General features: G+C 42.6%; 1 protein-coding gene across 1 annotated transcript in view; it reads right to left on the bottom strand.

Moving 5' to 3' along the window:
• Positions 1–8,752, bottom strand: part of LOC306761368 (Na(+)/citrate cotransporter-like) — a gene marked incomplete at both ends in the record, with an annotated part of 33,121 nt that extends 24,369 nt beyond the window's left edge. The window contains 4 exons of the mRNA XM_079247492.1: positions 2,200–2,432; positions 2,994–3,130; positions 3,201–3,329; positions 8,639–8,752. Coding sequence (XP_079103618.1) covers positions 2,200–2,432; positions 2,994–3,130; positions 3,201–3,329; positions 8,639–8,752 — 613 coding nt within the window. The remainder of the gene's footprint in view (positions 1–2,199; positions 2,433–2,993; positions 3,131–3,200; positions 3,330–8,638) is intronic.
• Positions 8,753–14,006: the final 5,254 nt, after the last annotated feature.

The raw sequence follows: 14,006 nt of genomic DNA, 5'->3' as shown, positions 1-14,006 counted from the left end.
AGGAAAGAAAACCAGTGAATCATCTGCATACTTCAAAACCTCAGTTTTGGTACTGCCAACTATAAATCTTGCTTCTTTGTCCAACACTGCGTGAGTTAAGAGGGGTAAACACACAACTTTCCTTTGGTTTCCAGCTATGAACTCACCTGGACTGCCTCTACTGCTGCCATCTGATGGTGGTTTGACTTGTGGGCTTAGTTTTACAACCTCCTGCTGGTCCACTGGATCCTCTGATGTCACTTCCTGGTCAGGAGGGAAGTTTCCTTCTGGACTGCTGGTTTTCTCAAAGTCTTTTAGTGGTTGGGTCGCTCCATTTACACCTGATCATGCCATGGAAAAACATGACATCACAGTCACTAGACTGACAACTTCAGTCATCATCTCTAAAGTCCTCTGGGCGTGATCAGTGTCAGTCTGCACCTCGTCATATTGTGACTCAGACTGAAATAACTTTTCTCTGTTGCAGTGTGTGGTGGTTGGAGATCAGATTGAGGAACATCCTAAAATGCCTCAACATGGGAGTCAAGAAAGTCTATAAATTTGCTGTTTTCTTTTACTTTCAGTCAGGTGACATGTCACCGCAGCAGGTCTAAACTAAGATGAGTTTAAAATAGTCAGTGTCTGATAATTACACAGTTCCAGTGTACTGTCCAGTTCTGGAAGCTAATGCTAAAAGCTATTTTCAGTTCTGATTAGATGTCTGAACATGGCAGCAGTTTGAAAAGTGTGAAAACAAAGATGCTGCCTGGCTCATAGACACAATCCAAAGCTTTGACTTCAGCATTATGACTGTTGTTGTCTGCTAAAATTTAGTTTGCCATCACATTTTATTGAAGGACAACATTCTTTAGAGCGGTGGTTTCTGATAGGGGTGTGCAATACTGCAAGGTATCAACCCAATATCAGATAAATATGGGACTACGAGGTTTGCGGTTTGGATAATGAACGACTGGATGAATGAATTTAGTTTATAACTGTTGCATATACTTTAGTTAATCTTCTTTTCTCTACTTTCTTTCCTTCTTTTTTTTTTTTTTAAATTTTTTTAAAATTTTTTTACAAAGAATTAGGGACTTCCTGAAATGATCTTAGCACCCCCAGTTTGTAAAAGGCTGGTTCATTGTATACTTGACCCAGAACACAAATTTAATTTCCAGAATAAAAATCTATCCATCCATCCATCCATCCATCCATCCATCCATCCATCCATCCATCCATCCATCCATTTGCCAACTCTGCAGGGGGATCCCGAGGCGTTCCCAGGCCAGCTGAGAGATATAATCCCTCCAGCGTGTCCTGGGTCTTCCCCGGGGTCTCCTCCCAGAGGGACGTGCCTGGAACACCTCACCAGGGAGGTCCAGGAGGCATCCTGACCAGATGCCCGAGCCACTTCAACTGGTTCCTCTCGATGCGGAGGAGCAGCGGCTCTACTCTGATCTCCTCCCGGATGACCGAGCTCCTCACCCTATCTCTAAGGGAGAGCCCGGCCACCCTGCGGAGGAAACTCATTTCAGCCGCCTGTATACGAGATCTCCTTCTTTCGGTCACGACCCACAGCTCATGACCATAGGTGAGGGTAGGAACGTAGATCGACTGGTAAATCGAGACTTTCGCCTTCTGGCTCATAATAAAAATGAGAATATAAATAAATAAGTTTAGTTATTCAGGCATCTAAAGGAGCAGCCCCTGCTGGATACAGGACTGAACTACATCCTGTTACTTCTACACAAAACAAACTGCAGGTAAACAACACACTGTTCAGGTGACATAATGTTCAGTCTCTTCTTCTAAGATGCTTTAAATAGAAATTAAAACACCAAGTGTCTGTTTACTGAAGAAAGAAGCTTCCAGATGCAGAAGAAAACTAAACTTCCATCAGTCTTTTCCTGATCATCTGGTTCATACCAAGCTTTTTGTTATGTGCATGTTGGGAAATGTTTATAGAAGCAGTAAAAGGTCCATATACTTCCATCACACATAACCAGCTGCTTGGTAAAACTAACCATTCAAACTGGTTGAGCCTTTCACATCTGCAAACATTTTCTATTTCACACTTTGGACCAGTGGTGCAACAGTTGTCGGACACCATGTCTGCCCAGACAAAGCTTCCTTCTTGCCAGGGATTCTGTCACATCCCTGGCATTTTCCTGCATAATGTCATCTCTGTGTGATTTAGTGGTCTGATTCGGCTAATCGTACCTTTCTCTGGAACGGTTTCAGGACTGACTGACTGGATGCTGATGGTTTGCTCCCAGGGTTCCTGATGCAGAGTCGCAGTCCTGCTCCGACTCCTGGAGGAAACTCTTTGGTCTACGTTGCCATGGAGCTGGTCCAAAACTGCCTGAACGATGGGGACCATCATGGCAGTGGTGGCTGTGTTGCTGATCCACATGGACAGGAAAGCTGTCACTCCCATGAAGCCCAGCATCAGCCTGATGATGGAAGAGACCATTTCTTCTCTGATATCCAGTCACTTTAATTGATCCTCTGAATTTGACCACAATAGACCCTGTAAGTAATTTATGCACACATCTCTGGCGCGTGCATGTAATGAGGCGTCCAGAAGACATTCTGCTTTGTATTTTCTGATTCAGCCTGGGTTATTTGGTAAATTTGGGTTGAATTTGAAGAAGCTGAAGATTGGTATAAATTTTGACACCAATCTGTGGCTTCAGTTGCAAATAGCTGTCTCTTAGCAACATAGCAGTGGTGGTGGTCTTTTTTAAGATGTAGTAAATGTAAATAATGGTGTTATCATGGATCACAGTGGATTTAGAGTCTCTGAATAAACACTACATGTTGTGTCTGGATTGTAAACCTCCTGGACGGATAGAAATGCTTGAAAACCTGCTGAAGGGTCACGTATCCATCAGGATTTACCCCCAGAGTTACACAAAGTAGTTCCCTACACACTGCTGATGCTAGAATTGATCTATTGGAGTTTTAAGGGTTAATAATCATTGAGGAAGAATAATTTAGTTTAGTGGACTCACAGGGCGGGCCGGACTCCTACGAGCAGCAGGACTCTGAGGGCGATGCGTTTGTGGAGGTTCCAGTGCTCCACTGCCACGGCCACCATCAGTCCCCCCACAAACAGCATGTTGGTGTCCTTCAGGTACTGCATGCACACCTGAGCCACATGTTGCAGAGATGAGGCATTGTCAGCAGTTGACACTGTGTTTCTGTGTGTCCAGTCTTACATCTTTGGACTCCATGATGCCCAGCACGGGAAACAGAATGGTCGGCAGCAACGCCGTTACCGCCAGTGGCAACACCTCAGTGCACCAGTACACCGCCATGAGGGCTATGACATAAGCACACGCTGCCTCCTGCACACAGAAAAGATGTGTTTGAGTGGTTCACAGCAAGCATTTCATCTTAAACGCACACTCTGCAGGTGCAACCCTCACATAGCAGTCATGTCCCCGTATCTGTACCAGCGTCATGCTGACATGGATAAAACTACAACAGTGTGTTTGGGTAGGAACGGGAGAAGTGTTGATGCAGGCTCATGCTGTCAGCTGGAAGGATGTTTTCCACCACAGAACAATCCGATCAAACACCTGCAGTTGTGTAACATGACTGGGATCTGCAGCAGCTTTCTTTGTCTTTGGAACTTTCCGTTCCAATGGCATGCAGGTTGGCCACATCCTCTGTTCCCTTCGGTCTCTGCAGCTGTCAGTCCTGAATGAACAAAACTCAGTAGTTCAGAGATAAATGCCTCAGACATTGAGGCCTTGACTGAGACCTGATCCACCAGAAAACACAGCGACTCCAACTGTCCTCTTTGCCAATGCAGAATTCCCCCAATCTCCTCGTTCCACTGGATGAGGAGGTGGAACGGACGTCCTCATTTCTAAAAAATGGAACTTTCCCATGCCATGGCTACCTGCCCATCACACAGTAAAGGTCTCCACACCCATTACTCTGGTATCCGCTGTCTTTCCCTCTGTCTTCCAGCAAGCTCGGGTCCCCCCGCTGCTGAAGAAACCCACACTCAACCCAGTCCAGGTTGGAAACTACCGGCTGGTCTCATTGGTGCTGTTCATGTCCAAACTACTGGAGCATGTTGTCTTCAGTCAGGTCTTCCAGTTCCTCCATGATAAAAACCAGTTAGATCCATATCAGTCGGGCTTCAGGCAGGACCACTCCACTGGAACTGGTCTCCTGTACTGGTACTGGTTCCCTACGACTTGCCAGATCCACCGGTCAATCCTCAGTCCTGATCCTGCTGGACCAGATTCACTAGTCAGTCTCCAGTCCTGGTCCTGCTACTTCTGACACAGCCAACCATCAGATTCTCCTCTCCACTCTCTAAGCTCGGCATCTCTGGATCTGTCCTCTAATGGTCCATGTCCTACCTCACAGAAAGATCCTTCAGAGTATCCTGGTGAGGAGAAGTGTCCAGATCACAGGAAAACAGGGGAGCCTCAGGGATCTGATTGTCAGGTGGATCGCCACCATCGCTACCTTCAGCTAAATCTGTCCAAGATCGAGCTGTTGTCTGTCCAGCCAATTCCTCCTTATCTGTGCAGATAAGTGAGCAGTTCAGTTCTATCACACGTGTGCTTTCACCTTCTATCAGGAATCTGGATGTCATGGTGGATGACCAGTTGACCTTTAAGGTCCATGTTGCTTCCTGCTGATATGCTCTCTACAACATCAAGAGAATCAGATGTACCTGACAGAACACACGACTCAGCTTCTGATTCAGGCTCTGGTCATCGACTACTGCAGTTCCCTACTGGCAGGTCTGCCTGCATGCTGGTTAAACCTCTGCAGATGATCCAGAACCAGCAGCATGTCGGGTCTTCAACCAGTCCAATACAGCTCATGTTCCTACACTGTTCATAGAGCATTTCTGCACTTTTCTTCTACTCATCAGAATGAGTTTGAAAGATTCGTCCAGCTCTTTAGCACAACTCAGGAATGAATAAGCTGCACACTTATGCCAAGACGATACTGTGTGATGAAATTGTCTTCTTGTAATTAAACAAAGGGACTATTGGAGGGAGGAGAAGGCAACAAAAGAAACTGGACTGCGAGCACTAAATGACGGCACCTGCGTCCAACTGGACTTACAGCAGTCTGACCAGCACCTAGTCATGATTTGTTTGATTTGTTGTTTGTGTTGTTGTCACTCTCAGATGGAAGTCGCTTTGGAGAAGATTGGAAGACTTATCTGGAAGATTGCAGGAGATAAAAACATGACAGCATGTCTTAAGGCTGGAGAAGCTGCATCTGAACAAGACTTCTGGAACAATGTTCTCCTGACAGACCAGACCAAAGTGGGCATGTTTGGTCTTTAAACGCCTCATAGCAGCTGTCAACACGATGGTGGAGGGATGGTGACCTGGGCACCTAGCAGTCACTGCGTGGACCATAAGGTCCTCTGGAGACAGATGTGAGTCCATGAGTTCAGCTTGTCAAATTGTCAGAGTTTTGTTTTCTGTTCAGTGAGTAAACATCCATCATATTGATCCCTTCAGGTGGACCGCATGAGCATAGCGTAATCCGTAAAACCTTAGAACGCCATCTTGTCAGCAGACACGGTGACGTCTCAGACAACAACAGGTGCAAACGTGCCCTGCAAAAGGGAAATCATGTGACCATCTGGGGAACATGATGATGAGATGAAATGACCCATGAATGAAGCCGAACGGCTGCTGAGCTGAAGGCTGCGTGGAAACAAAGATGTCCGTACAGAGTTTCCATCTCCTGCTGTGGGATGAATCCAGGATGTGGGGGTTTCTGGGAACAAACTGAGGAAGGTTTTCAGGAACAAACCTGAGACTGTTTCAGAAAAAAAAACAAAAAAAAACTAACTTTCATTAATGATCTACACTCAGGAGGAAACACTGAGACAGTGAAAATACTGAATGTATGTATGTATATGTACTTTCCAGTGAATGTGATGGGAAAGTGTGTCCAAACTTTGGACTGGAAGTTGTTTATTGGACTTCTTTCCTCTCAGAAATAAGTTGTCAGTGAGTTTTGACCCTTTCAACAGTCTGGACTTTTTTTGTCAATCAGTGACAGGAAATTGTGAATAACAAACAAGCAGCTGCTGCTGGAAGTTATTTATCAATGAAAAACATCAGCAGATACAAGACTGGTGTCCACAGTGGAGGACGGCCTCACATGTCACCATCAGACTAATCAATCGCTCAACATGACATTACTATGCATGAATATATAAATTCACCTTATTGGAACACATGGTTTTAAATTTGCTTTCAGTTTATTTCAGGATGTTTTTTTTATTTCTAAACTTTATTTCATCGTGCTAAATGCTAATGCAATGCTAATATTCTAAAAGATGCAGGTTATTTTCCTGACTAGTAGCATCTCATGAGGAAGAGCTCATAATGTAACATAAAACAGTCTCATAGCTCCAGATGTCTGATTTAAACATCACTGAATGAAGCTTTAAGATGTTAACCTTAGTAAAACCACTGAGTTAATTCCACCAGTGTATGAAAATATCAAAGAAATACATAATGATCTGGTAAACTAAAACATGTCTGCCAAAGCTCTTATTTAGACTAAATCATTTTAATTCATTTCCATTAACAGGTTAATGGCAATACCTATCAAAAGTTTGGACACACTTTCCCATTGGATTTAATGAAAAAAGTGTGTCCAGACTTTTGACTGGTAGTTTAGTTAGTTGGCTTTAGTAGTAAACTGAAAAGCAGATTCATCACCAACTAGTCAAACTAATAAAAACATCACATATTAGGTTAGTGTTCAGAGGTCACCAGTTAATGTTTGGCACACTTTTAACCAGGTGTAATTTAGTAACCAGCTTCTCAACTTAGTTTAATTGTGTAAAATTAATAGAGGTTCATTAAAATGGTAGATTAAAGTGTTTGTTGCATAATATTAATCTAAAACTGGTGTCAGTAAATTGGTTGGTCAACTTTTTAAAGCACTTCATAGCTGTTTAAACTGGTAACTTAATCTGTTAACTAACCAGTTTATTAAACTAGTACCATGACATGTTGAATTCCTGAACTAACTATTTTGGTTTAGTGAACTTAACCAGTTTTAGTTAACACTAAAGTATTTTACTTACATAAAATCGATTATAAAGTAATGACTAGTTTTGATAAAAACTTATTGCTTAGTTAATGCAATCCGTTTGTTAAATAAGCCTGAATGTGTTAACTTCATTTTATCTGTTTACTAGCAACCAGTTAACAGAATCACTAGATAAGCTACAGTTTATGGTGACTCCATAAAGAAAAATGCTGAATAGAAACATTATTAGTGTAACTAACTGGTTTCCTAAGCAGCTGCAAGAAGACAATGAAGATGAAAACTAAGTCATTCAATTAGAAAATAAAAAATATCTTACTGTATATGTAAGTAAAAATTCTATTCTATTCTATTCTATTCTATTCTATTCTATTCTATTCTAGTAGAGGTTTTTCTCCAAAGTTGTTTTGTTTGTGTGTAAACGGTTAAAGTAGTTACTGTTCACACTACTGGTGTAAACCTTTAACCCCTTAACCAGCGGGTCTCTGCCCGGGATGTTTTAATGTATTTCTTTTTGTACAGTCTGTTAAATGTTTCATAATTCATACTACTGCTAATCATCAGTAGTATCGAACTATGGTATCAATGTTTTTCTGATAAAATAATAATAATAATATATATTAATTGTATGTGTTTAATATCCACAGAGGCTGTGAGACACATCTCTTCTGAGACTTTAAAACAGAAAAAACTAAAAACCAAAATAACAACAAGACTGTTTTTTTGCCTCTCATCATCTTTCCCACGACCTGGGGGCGGCACCGCTGGTTACAGTTAGATCAGACAGATGGATTAACTAATTGTCTTAACAAGTAATTTTACTTGTTAACTAGAAAAGTCAGTTGACTGGTTGACTAAACTGCATGAGTTCAGAAGACAGTCAGTGTGCGAGTTAGTTAGATACATTTATAAACAAATAAATAAAGCACCTTGGTGTACACATTAACTAGAGAGGTCAATCTTTAGTTAATTAGATAAGTTAACCAGATGAGTAAGTAGATTATTTAACCAGGATGGGGCACTAGTTAACCAGATGTCTCTGGATACTAGTTAACCATTTCAGTGTACTACTTAACCATACAGATCATTGTGCTAGTTTACCAGATCAGAATACTGGTTAATCATGTTAAATGGGAAGGTAAGTGTACTAGGTAACCAGGTTAGTGTACTAGTTAACCAGGAAGGTAGTGGTACTAGGTAACCAGGTTAGTGTACTAGTTAACCAGGAAGGTAGTGGTACTAGGTAACCAGGTTAGTGTACCAGTTAACCAGGAAGGTAAATGTAATAGGTAACCAGGTTAGTGTACCAGTTAACCAGGAAGGTAGTGGTACTAGGTAACTAGGTTAGTGTACCAGTTAACCAGGAAGGTAAATGTAATAGGTAACCAGGTTAGTGTACCAGTTAACCAGGAAGGTAAGTGTACTAGGTAACCAGGTTAGTGTACTAGTTAACCAGGAAGGTAAGTGTACTAGGTAACTAGGTTAGTGTACCAGTTAACCAGGAAGGTAAGTGTACTAGGTAACTAGGTTAGTGTACCAGTTAACCAGGAAGGTAAGTGTACTAGGTAACTAGGTTAGTAGGGGTGCCGGCTCCTACCTTGGTGCTGACAGCGAGTGGCAGCAGGATGAACGGGCTGCAGACGAGCACGACGAAACCCTTCAACCTCCAGACCTGCCGCAACATTTTCACCCACTCAGGAAGAACCGACATGAGTGACCACGGTGACGACGATGATGATGGTGATGAAGATGATGACTGGATGAAGAAGTCTGTCTGGAAACAAGGAGTGAGACTTCTGCCTGTTGAGGGGTCACGCTGCCTGTTCTCTGCTGCTCTCTCTGACACATTTCAGATGCATTTCACGGCCCACACTAAATATTAACTTTATGTCCCCCCCCCCCTCACACACACACACACACACACACACACACACACACACACACACTGTGCCTCTGCAGACGCTATCTACACTTTCAGCAGAACAAACAGCGAAGTGGGAATCAGATTTGCGTCAGGCTGGACGTTTTATTTTCCGCTCCAGGCTGGAAGCAGGATGACAACATTTACTGCAGAACACATGTAGGAACCGCAGTGCAGACATGTTTTAGCTTTAGTTCCACCAAAACACAAACAATTCCAACTATTTCCCACTTTTCCTGGATTTCCTTTGTCTCTTCATGCCCTGAAGGTTCTTCATCACAGTCTGAACCCTCATGGAGAAGCTTCCTGTTATACTCGTCTTAAGGAACAGTTCTCCAGGATCCTTTAAGGAATTTCCAGGTTCTTCAGAATCCTTTAAGGAATTTCCAGGTTCTCCAGGATCCTTTAAGGAATTTCCAGGTTCTCCAGGATCCTTAAAGGAATTTCCCAGAATAGTTCTCCATGATCATTGAAAAATTGTCCAAAACTCTTCATTGGATGTTTCTGCCTTTGCTTCCGTTCTCTCTCCAGATGTTCCCACACTGCCTCAGTGACGTTGAGGTCCAGGTTCTGGGGAATCCGTCCCTCCATTAGACCTGTTTACACGGATCTTCAGTCCAGTTCTTGGGTCTTATAACCCTAAATCTTTTCTGGCTTCTTCAAGCTGTGTTTCCATGGACACCATTTCTGGTGAGACTTCAGTCAACAGTAGATGGATCAGCTGAAGGTCCATATGTATCTCTCAGGTCCTGTTTCAGGTCATATTGGAACCCTGATCCAACACCAAAACATCACAGAACCAGGATTTTGGACTTGTCAACAGTCTGGATGTTTCTTTTCCTCTTTGCTTAATCAGATCTTTCATCTTTCCACCAAAACTCTGATACTGTAAGTGGTCTGACCACAGTCCAGGTCTCCATCCCATATGCCTCTGAATCCAGGAAGTTGTCCCTGTCTGAAGCAACGTCTATGAATGCAACTCTGTATTATAAAGCTTGATGAAGGTTCCCATGGTAACCCTTGTTCTTGTGGTTGTATCAGCTGATGATGATGATGATGACGATGGTTTTGTAAGCAGGTCCATCTGAGGGATCAGAGTTGACCTTGTCCAGTATGGGCCTGCTCCTTTGTCCTTTCCTCCAGATTGACTAAATCGTTTCATGGTTTTCTGTCTGTGGAGGAGAAGGAAGAAATTCCTTCAGTCTTTCTTCAGAGAACTTTATTTAACCTGTGTTATGATTGTGTCGCATTTTCAATTTCCACATTGAATGGTATTAGTGTACCAGACACAACTAGCCAGAAAGCCAGGTAACCAGGTAGCCAGAAAGCTGGGTAGTCAGCAAACTAAGTAACCAGATGTCCAGGTAGCCAGGAAGCTAAGTAGCCAGGTAGCCAGACAGCTAGGTAGCCAGGAAGCTAAGTAGCCAGACAGGTTGGTAGCCAGGTAACCAGACAGCTGGGTAGCAGGAAGCTAAGTAGCCAGGTAGCCAGACAGCTGGGTAGCCAGGAAGCTAAGTAGCCAGGTAGCCAGACAGCTGGGTAGCCAGGAAGCTAAGTAGCCAGGTAGCCAGACAGTTGGGTAGCCAGGAAGCTAAGTAGCCAGGAAACTAGGTAGCCAGGTAGCCAGACAGCTGGGTAGCCAGGAAGCTAGGTAGCCAGGTAGCCAGACAGCTGGGTAAACAGGAAGCTAGGTAGTGAGATAGCCAGATAGCTAAGTAGCCAGATATCCATGTAGCCAGGAAAACAGATAGCCAGGGAGCCATATAGCCAAATAGCCAGAAAGCTAGGTAGCCAGGTAGCCAGACAGCTGGGTAGCCAGGTAGCCAAGTAGCCAGGTAGACAGACAGCTGGGTAGCCAGGAAGCTAGGTAGCCAGATAGCCAGACAGCTGGGTAGCCAGGAAGCTAGGTAGCCAGGAAGCTAGGTAGCGAGATAACCAGATAGCTAAGTAGCCAGATATCCATGTAGCCAGGTAAACAGATAGCCAGGGAGCCATATAGCCAAATAGCCAGAAAGCTGGGTGGCATTATTTCAGGACTTTTGTTTTACTGCAAAGGATTTTCCAAGGCACTTAGAAACCCTTTTTTTTTTCATTTTTGAAAAAACTTTATTTAAGAGAGGCACTGCATTTCAATGGGCTGGATTTTTCCAGTGGCTAGCTTCTATCTGTAGTCCCTAGCAGATCAAATATATTTAAACAATATACTACAACCATTACAAAGTCAAGAACAAAGATCATTTACACAACCACAACATATAAAGCCCCTGTGTAAAAGAATTACTCCCATGTCGTGGTTCGGCATCTGGATGGAAACGACGTTGTTTACATACTGTACTCCCAGATTCTATGAGTGTAGGCGCGGCCCTTTAAGCGAAGCCTACACGAAATAAAACAAAGTATTGCTCTCTGGCACCTTGCCATTTTAGCATGTTATTATCACTACCGAAGCTGTGGAAAGTCACAAATATGAAAGTGTAAATATCTTGCACAAGTAGAAGCGTCCTGTCAGGTGATGAGGTACAGAACGGTACATAATTCTGTTCGGTAACAGATGCCGATAAGTTACAAGCGTGTCCTGTTCACTGTTAGACTGAATTAGCTTACCTATGACTGAACTTTCCAAAAATACGTATTTTTGAAAGCAATACTTGATTTTTGCGAATAAAAAGCCAAATTAGTGCCACACTGTACCTTTAACCACATGGAAATACCTGATAAAATTGATAGTAACATGTATGGTTTCTCTTTAGCCAGTGTTTGAGTGTTGTTTAAGCACATGATTGAGCACAGGACCCCTACACAACATATGGGGTCCCGTGCTCAGAAGAAGATGCTACAGTCTCCTCATGAAAGGATGGACAAGGTCAGCAGCAATACTCAGGTTAGCTGTGGTGGTTAAACCATGCCATGTTGGTACTAAGAGGCCTCAAAGTGTCCAGTCTGCCTTAAGGCTGGATGTGCTGTATGTTTGGAAATGATCTTGGTTGGAACCGGTGCTTATTTGACCAGTCTGTCCATTCTCCTCTGCTGCACTTAAAGTCTCTTAAACCTGGTTTCTTCCTCATCCTGAAGCTCAGTTTGAACTTCAGTAAGTCTCCTTCATTCCTACATGAATAAATGCTGCCGTGTGACAGGCTGGTTAAATGTGTGTGTTGATGAACAGGTGGCGATAACACGAAGGTTTGTCATCTGCTGCCACCAAGTGGACACAAACTGTAAAAGCCATGTCCTGGAAATCTCCATTATACCCCAAGGGCAAATCATCTGTCCTGCAAGTGTTAGGAGTTTCCCTGCTGCAACATAGCTGACTCAAATGGATACCACTCATGCAGTCTTTTTTATATTATATTATATTATATTATATTATATTATATTATATTATATTATATTATATTATATTATATTATATTATAAGCCCTGCGATGGACTTATTATCCCAGCAGGGTATCGGATCACTGGCAGAGCGTAGCTGTTAATTGCCCACATCTAGTTCTTATCATTGAGCTGACTTCTCAGTACTTGCCTCAGTCGCTGCAGGTATGTAGCTGTGGCAGCTTTCTTTGTGGCTTCTTCATGGTTGCCATTTGCCTGTGGTATGCCCAGGTATTTGTAGCTTTCCTCCACATCTGTTATCCTGCCCTCTGGGAGTGCAATGCCCTCCGTATGGATTACCTTCCCTCTCTTTATCGTTCGTCCACATTTCTCCAGTCCGAATGACATTCCGATGTCCCTGCTGTAGATCCTGGTGGTGTGGATCAGTGAGTCGATGTCCTGCTCACTCTTAGCGTACAGCTTGATGTCATCCATGTACAGGAGGCGGCTGATGGTGGTTCCATTCCTGGGTCGGTGTCCATGTGGATATGGAGAAATATCTATCTATCTATCTATCTATCTATCTATCTATCTCTCTTATCTATCTATCTATCTCTCTATCTATCTATCTATCTATCTATCTATCTTTCTCTCTTATCTCTCTCTCTCTCTCTGTCTCTCTCTCTCTCTCTCTCTCTATCTATCTATCTATCTATCTATGTCTCTCTCTCTCTCTCTCTATCTATCTATCTATCTATCTATGTCTCTCTCTCTCTCTCTCTATCTATCTATCTATCTATCTATGTCTCTCTCTCTCTCTATCTATCTATCTATGTCTCTCTCTCTCTCTATCTATCTATCTATCTATCTATCTCTCTTATCTCTCTCTCTCTCTCTCTCTCTCTCTCTCTCTATCTATCTATCTATCTATCTATGTCTCTCTCTCTCTCTCTCTCTCTATCTATCTATCTATCTCTCTTATCTCTCTCTCTCTCTCTCTCTATCTATCTATCTATCTATGTCTCTCTCTCTCTCTCTCTCTCTCTATCTATCTATCTATCTCTCTTATCTCTCTCTCTCTCTCTCTCTCTGTCTCTCTCTCTCTCTATATCTATCTATCTATCTATCTATCTATCTATCTATGTCTCTCTCTCTCTCTCTCTCTCTCTCTATCTATCTATCTATCTATCTCTCTTATCTCTCTCTCTCTCTCTCTGTCTCTCTCTCTCTCTATATCTATCTATCTATCTATCTCTCTTATCTCTCTCTCTCTATCTATCTATCTATCTATCTCTCTTATCTCTCTCTCTCTATCTATGTCTCTCTCTCTCTCTCTATCTATCTATCTATCTATCTATGTCTCTCTCTCTCTCTCTCTCTCTATCTATCTATCTATCTATCTCTCTTATCTCTCTCTCTCTCTCTCTATCTATGTCTCTCTCTCTCTCTCTATCTATCTATCTATCTATCTATGTCTCTCTCTCTCTCTCTCTCTCTATCTATCTATCTATCTCTCTTATCTCTCTCTCTGTCTCTCTCTCTCTATATCTATCTATCTATCTATCTATCTATCTATCTATGTCTCTCTCTCTCTCTCTCTCTCTCTCTCTCTATCTATCTATCTATCTATCTCTCTTATCTCTCTCTCTCTCTCTCTCTCTGTCTCTCTCTCTCCATATATCTATCTATCTATCTATCTATCTATCTATCTCTCTTATCTCTCTCTCTCTGT

The sequence above is a fragment of the Telmatherina bonti genome, assembly GCF_933228915.1.
Source record: "Telmatherina bonti genome assembly, chromosome: 10".
Taxonomy (NCBI): Eukaryota; Metazoa; Chordata; class Actinopteri; order Atheriniformes; family Telmatherinidae; genus Telmatherina; species Telmatherina bonti.
Note: the sequence above shows the minus strand (reverse complement) of the source record. Positions and strands in the feature narration are given on the sequence as shown.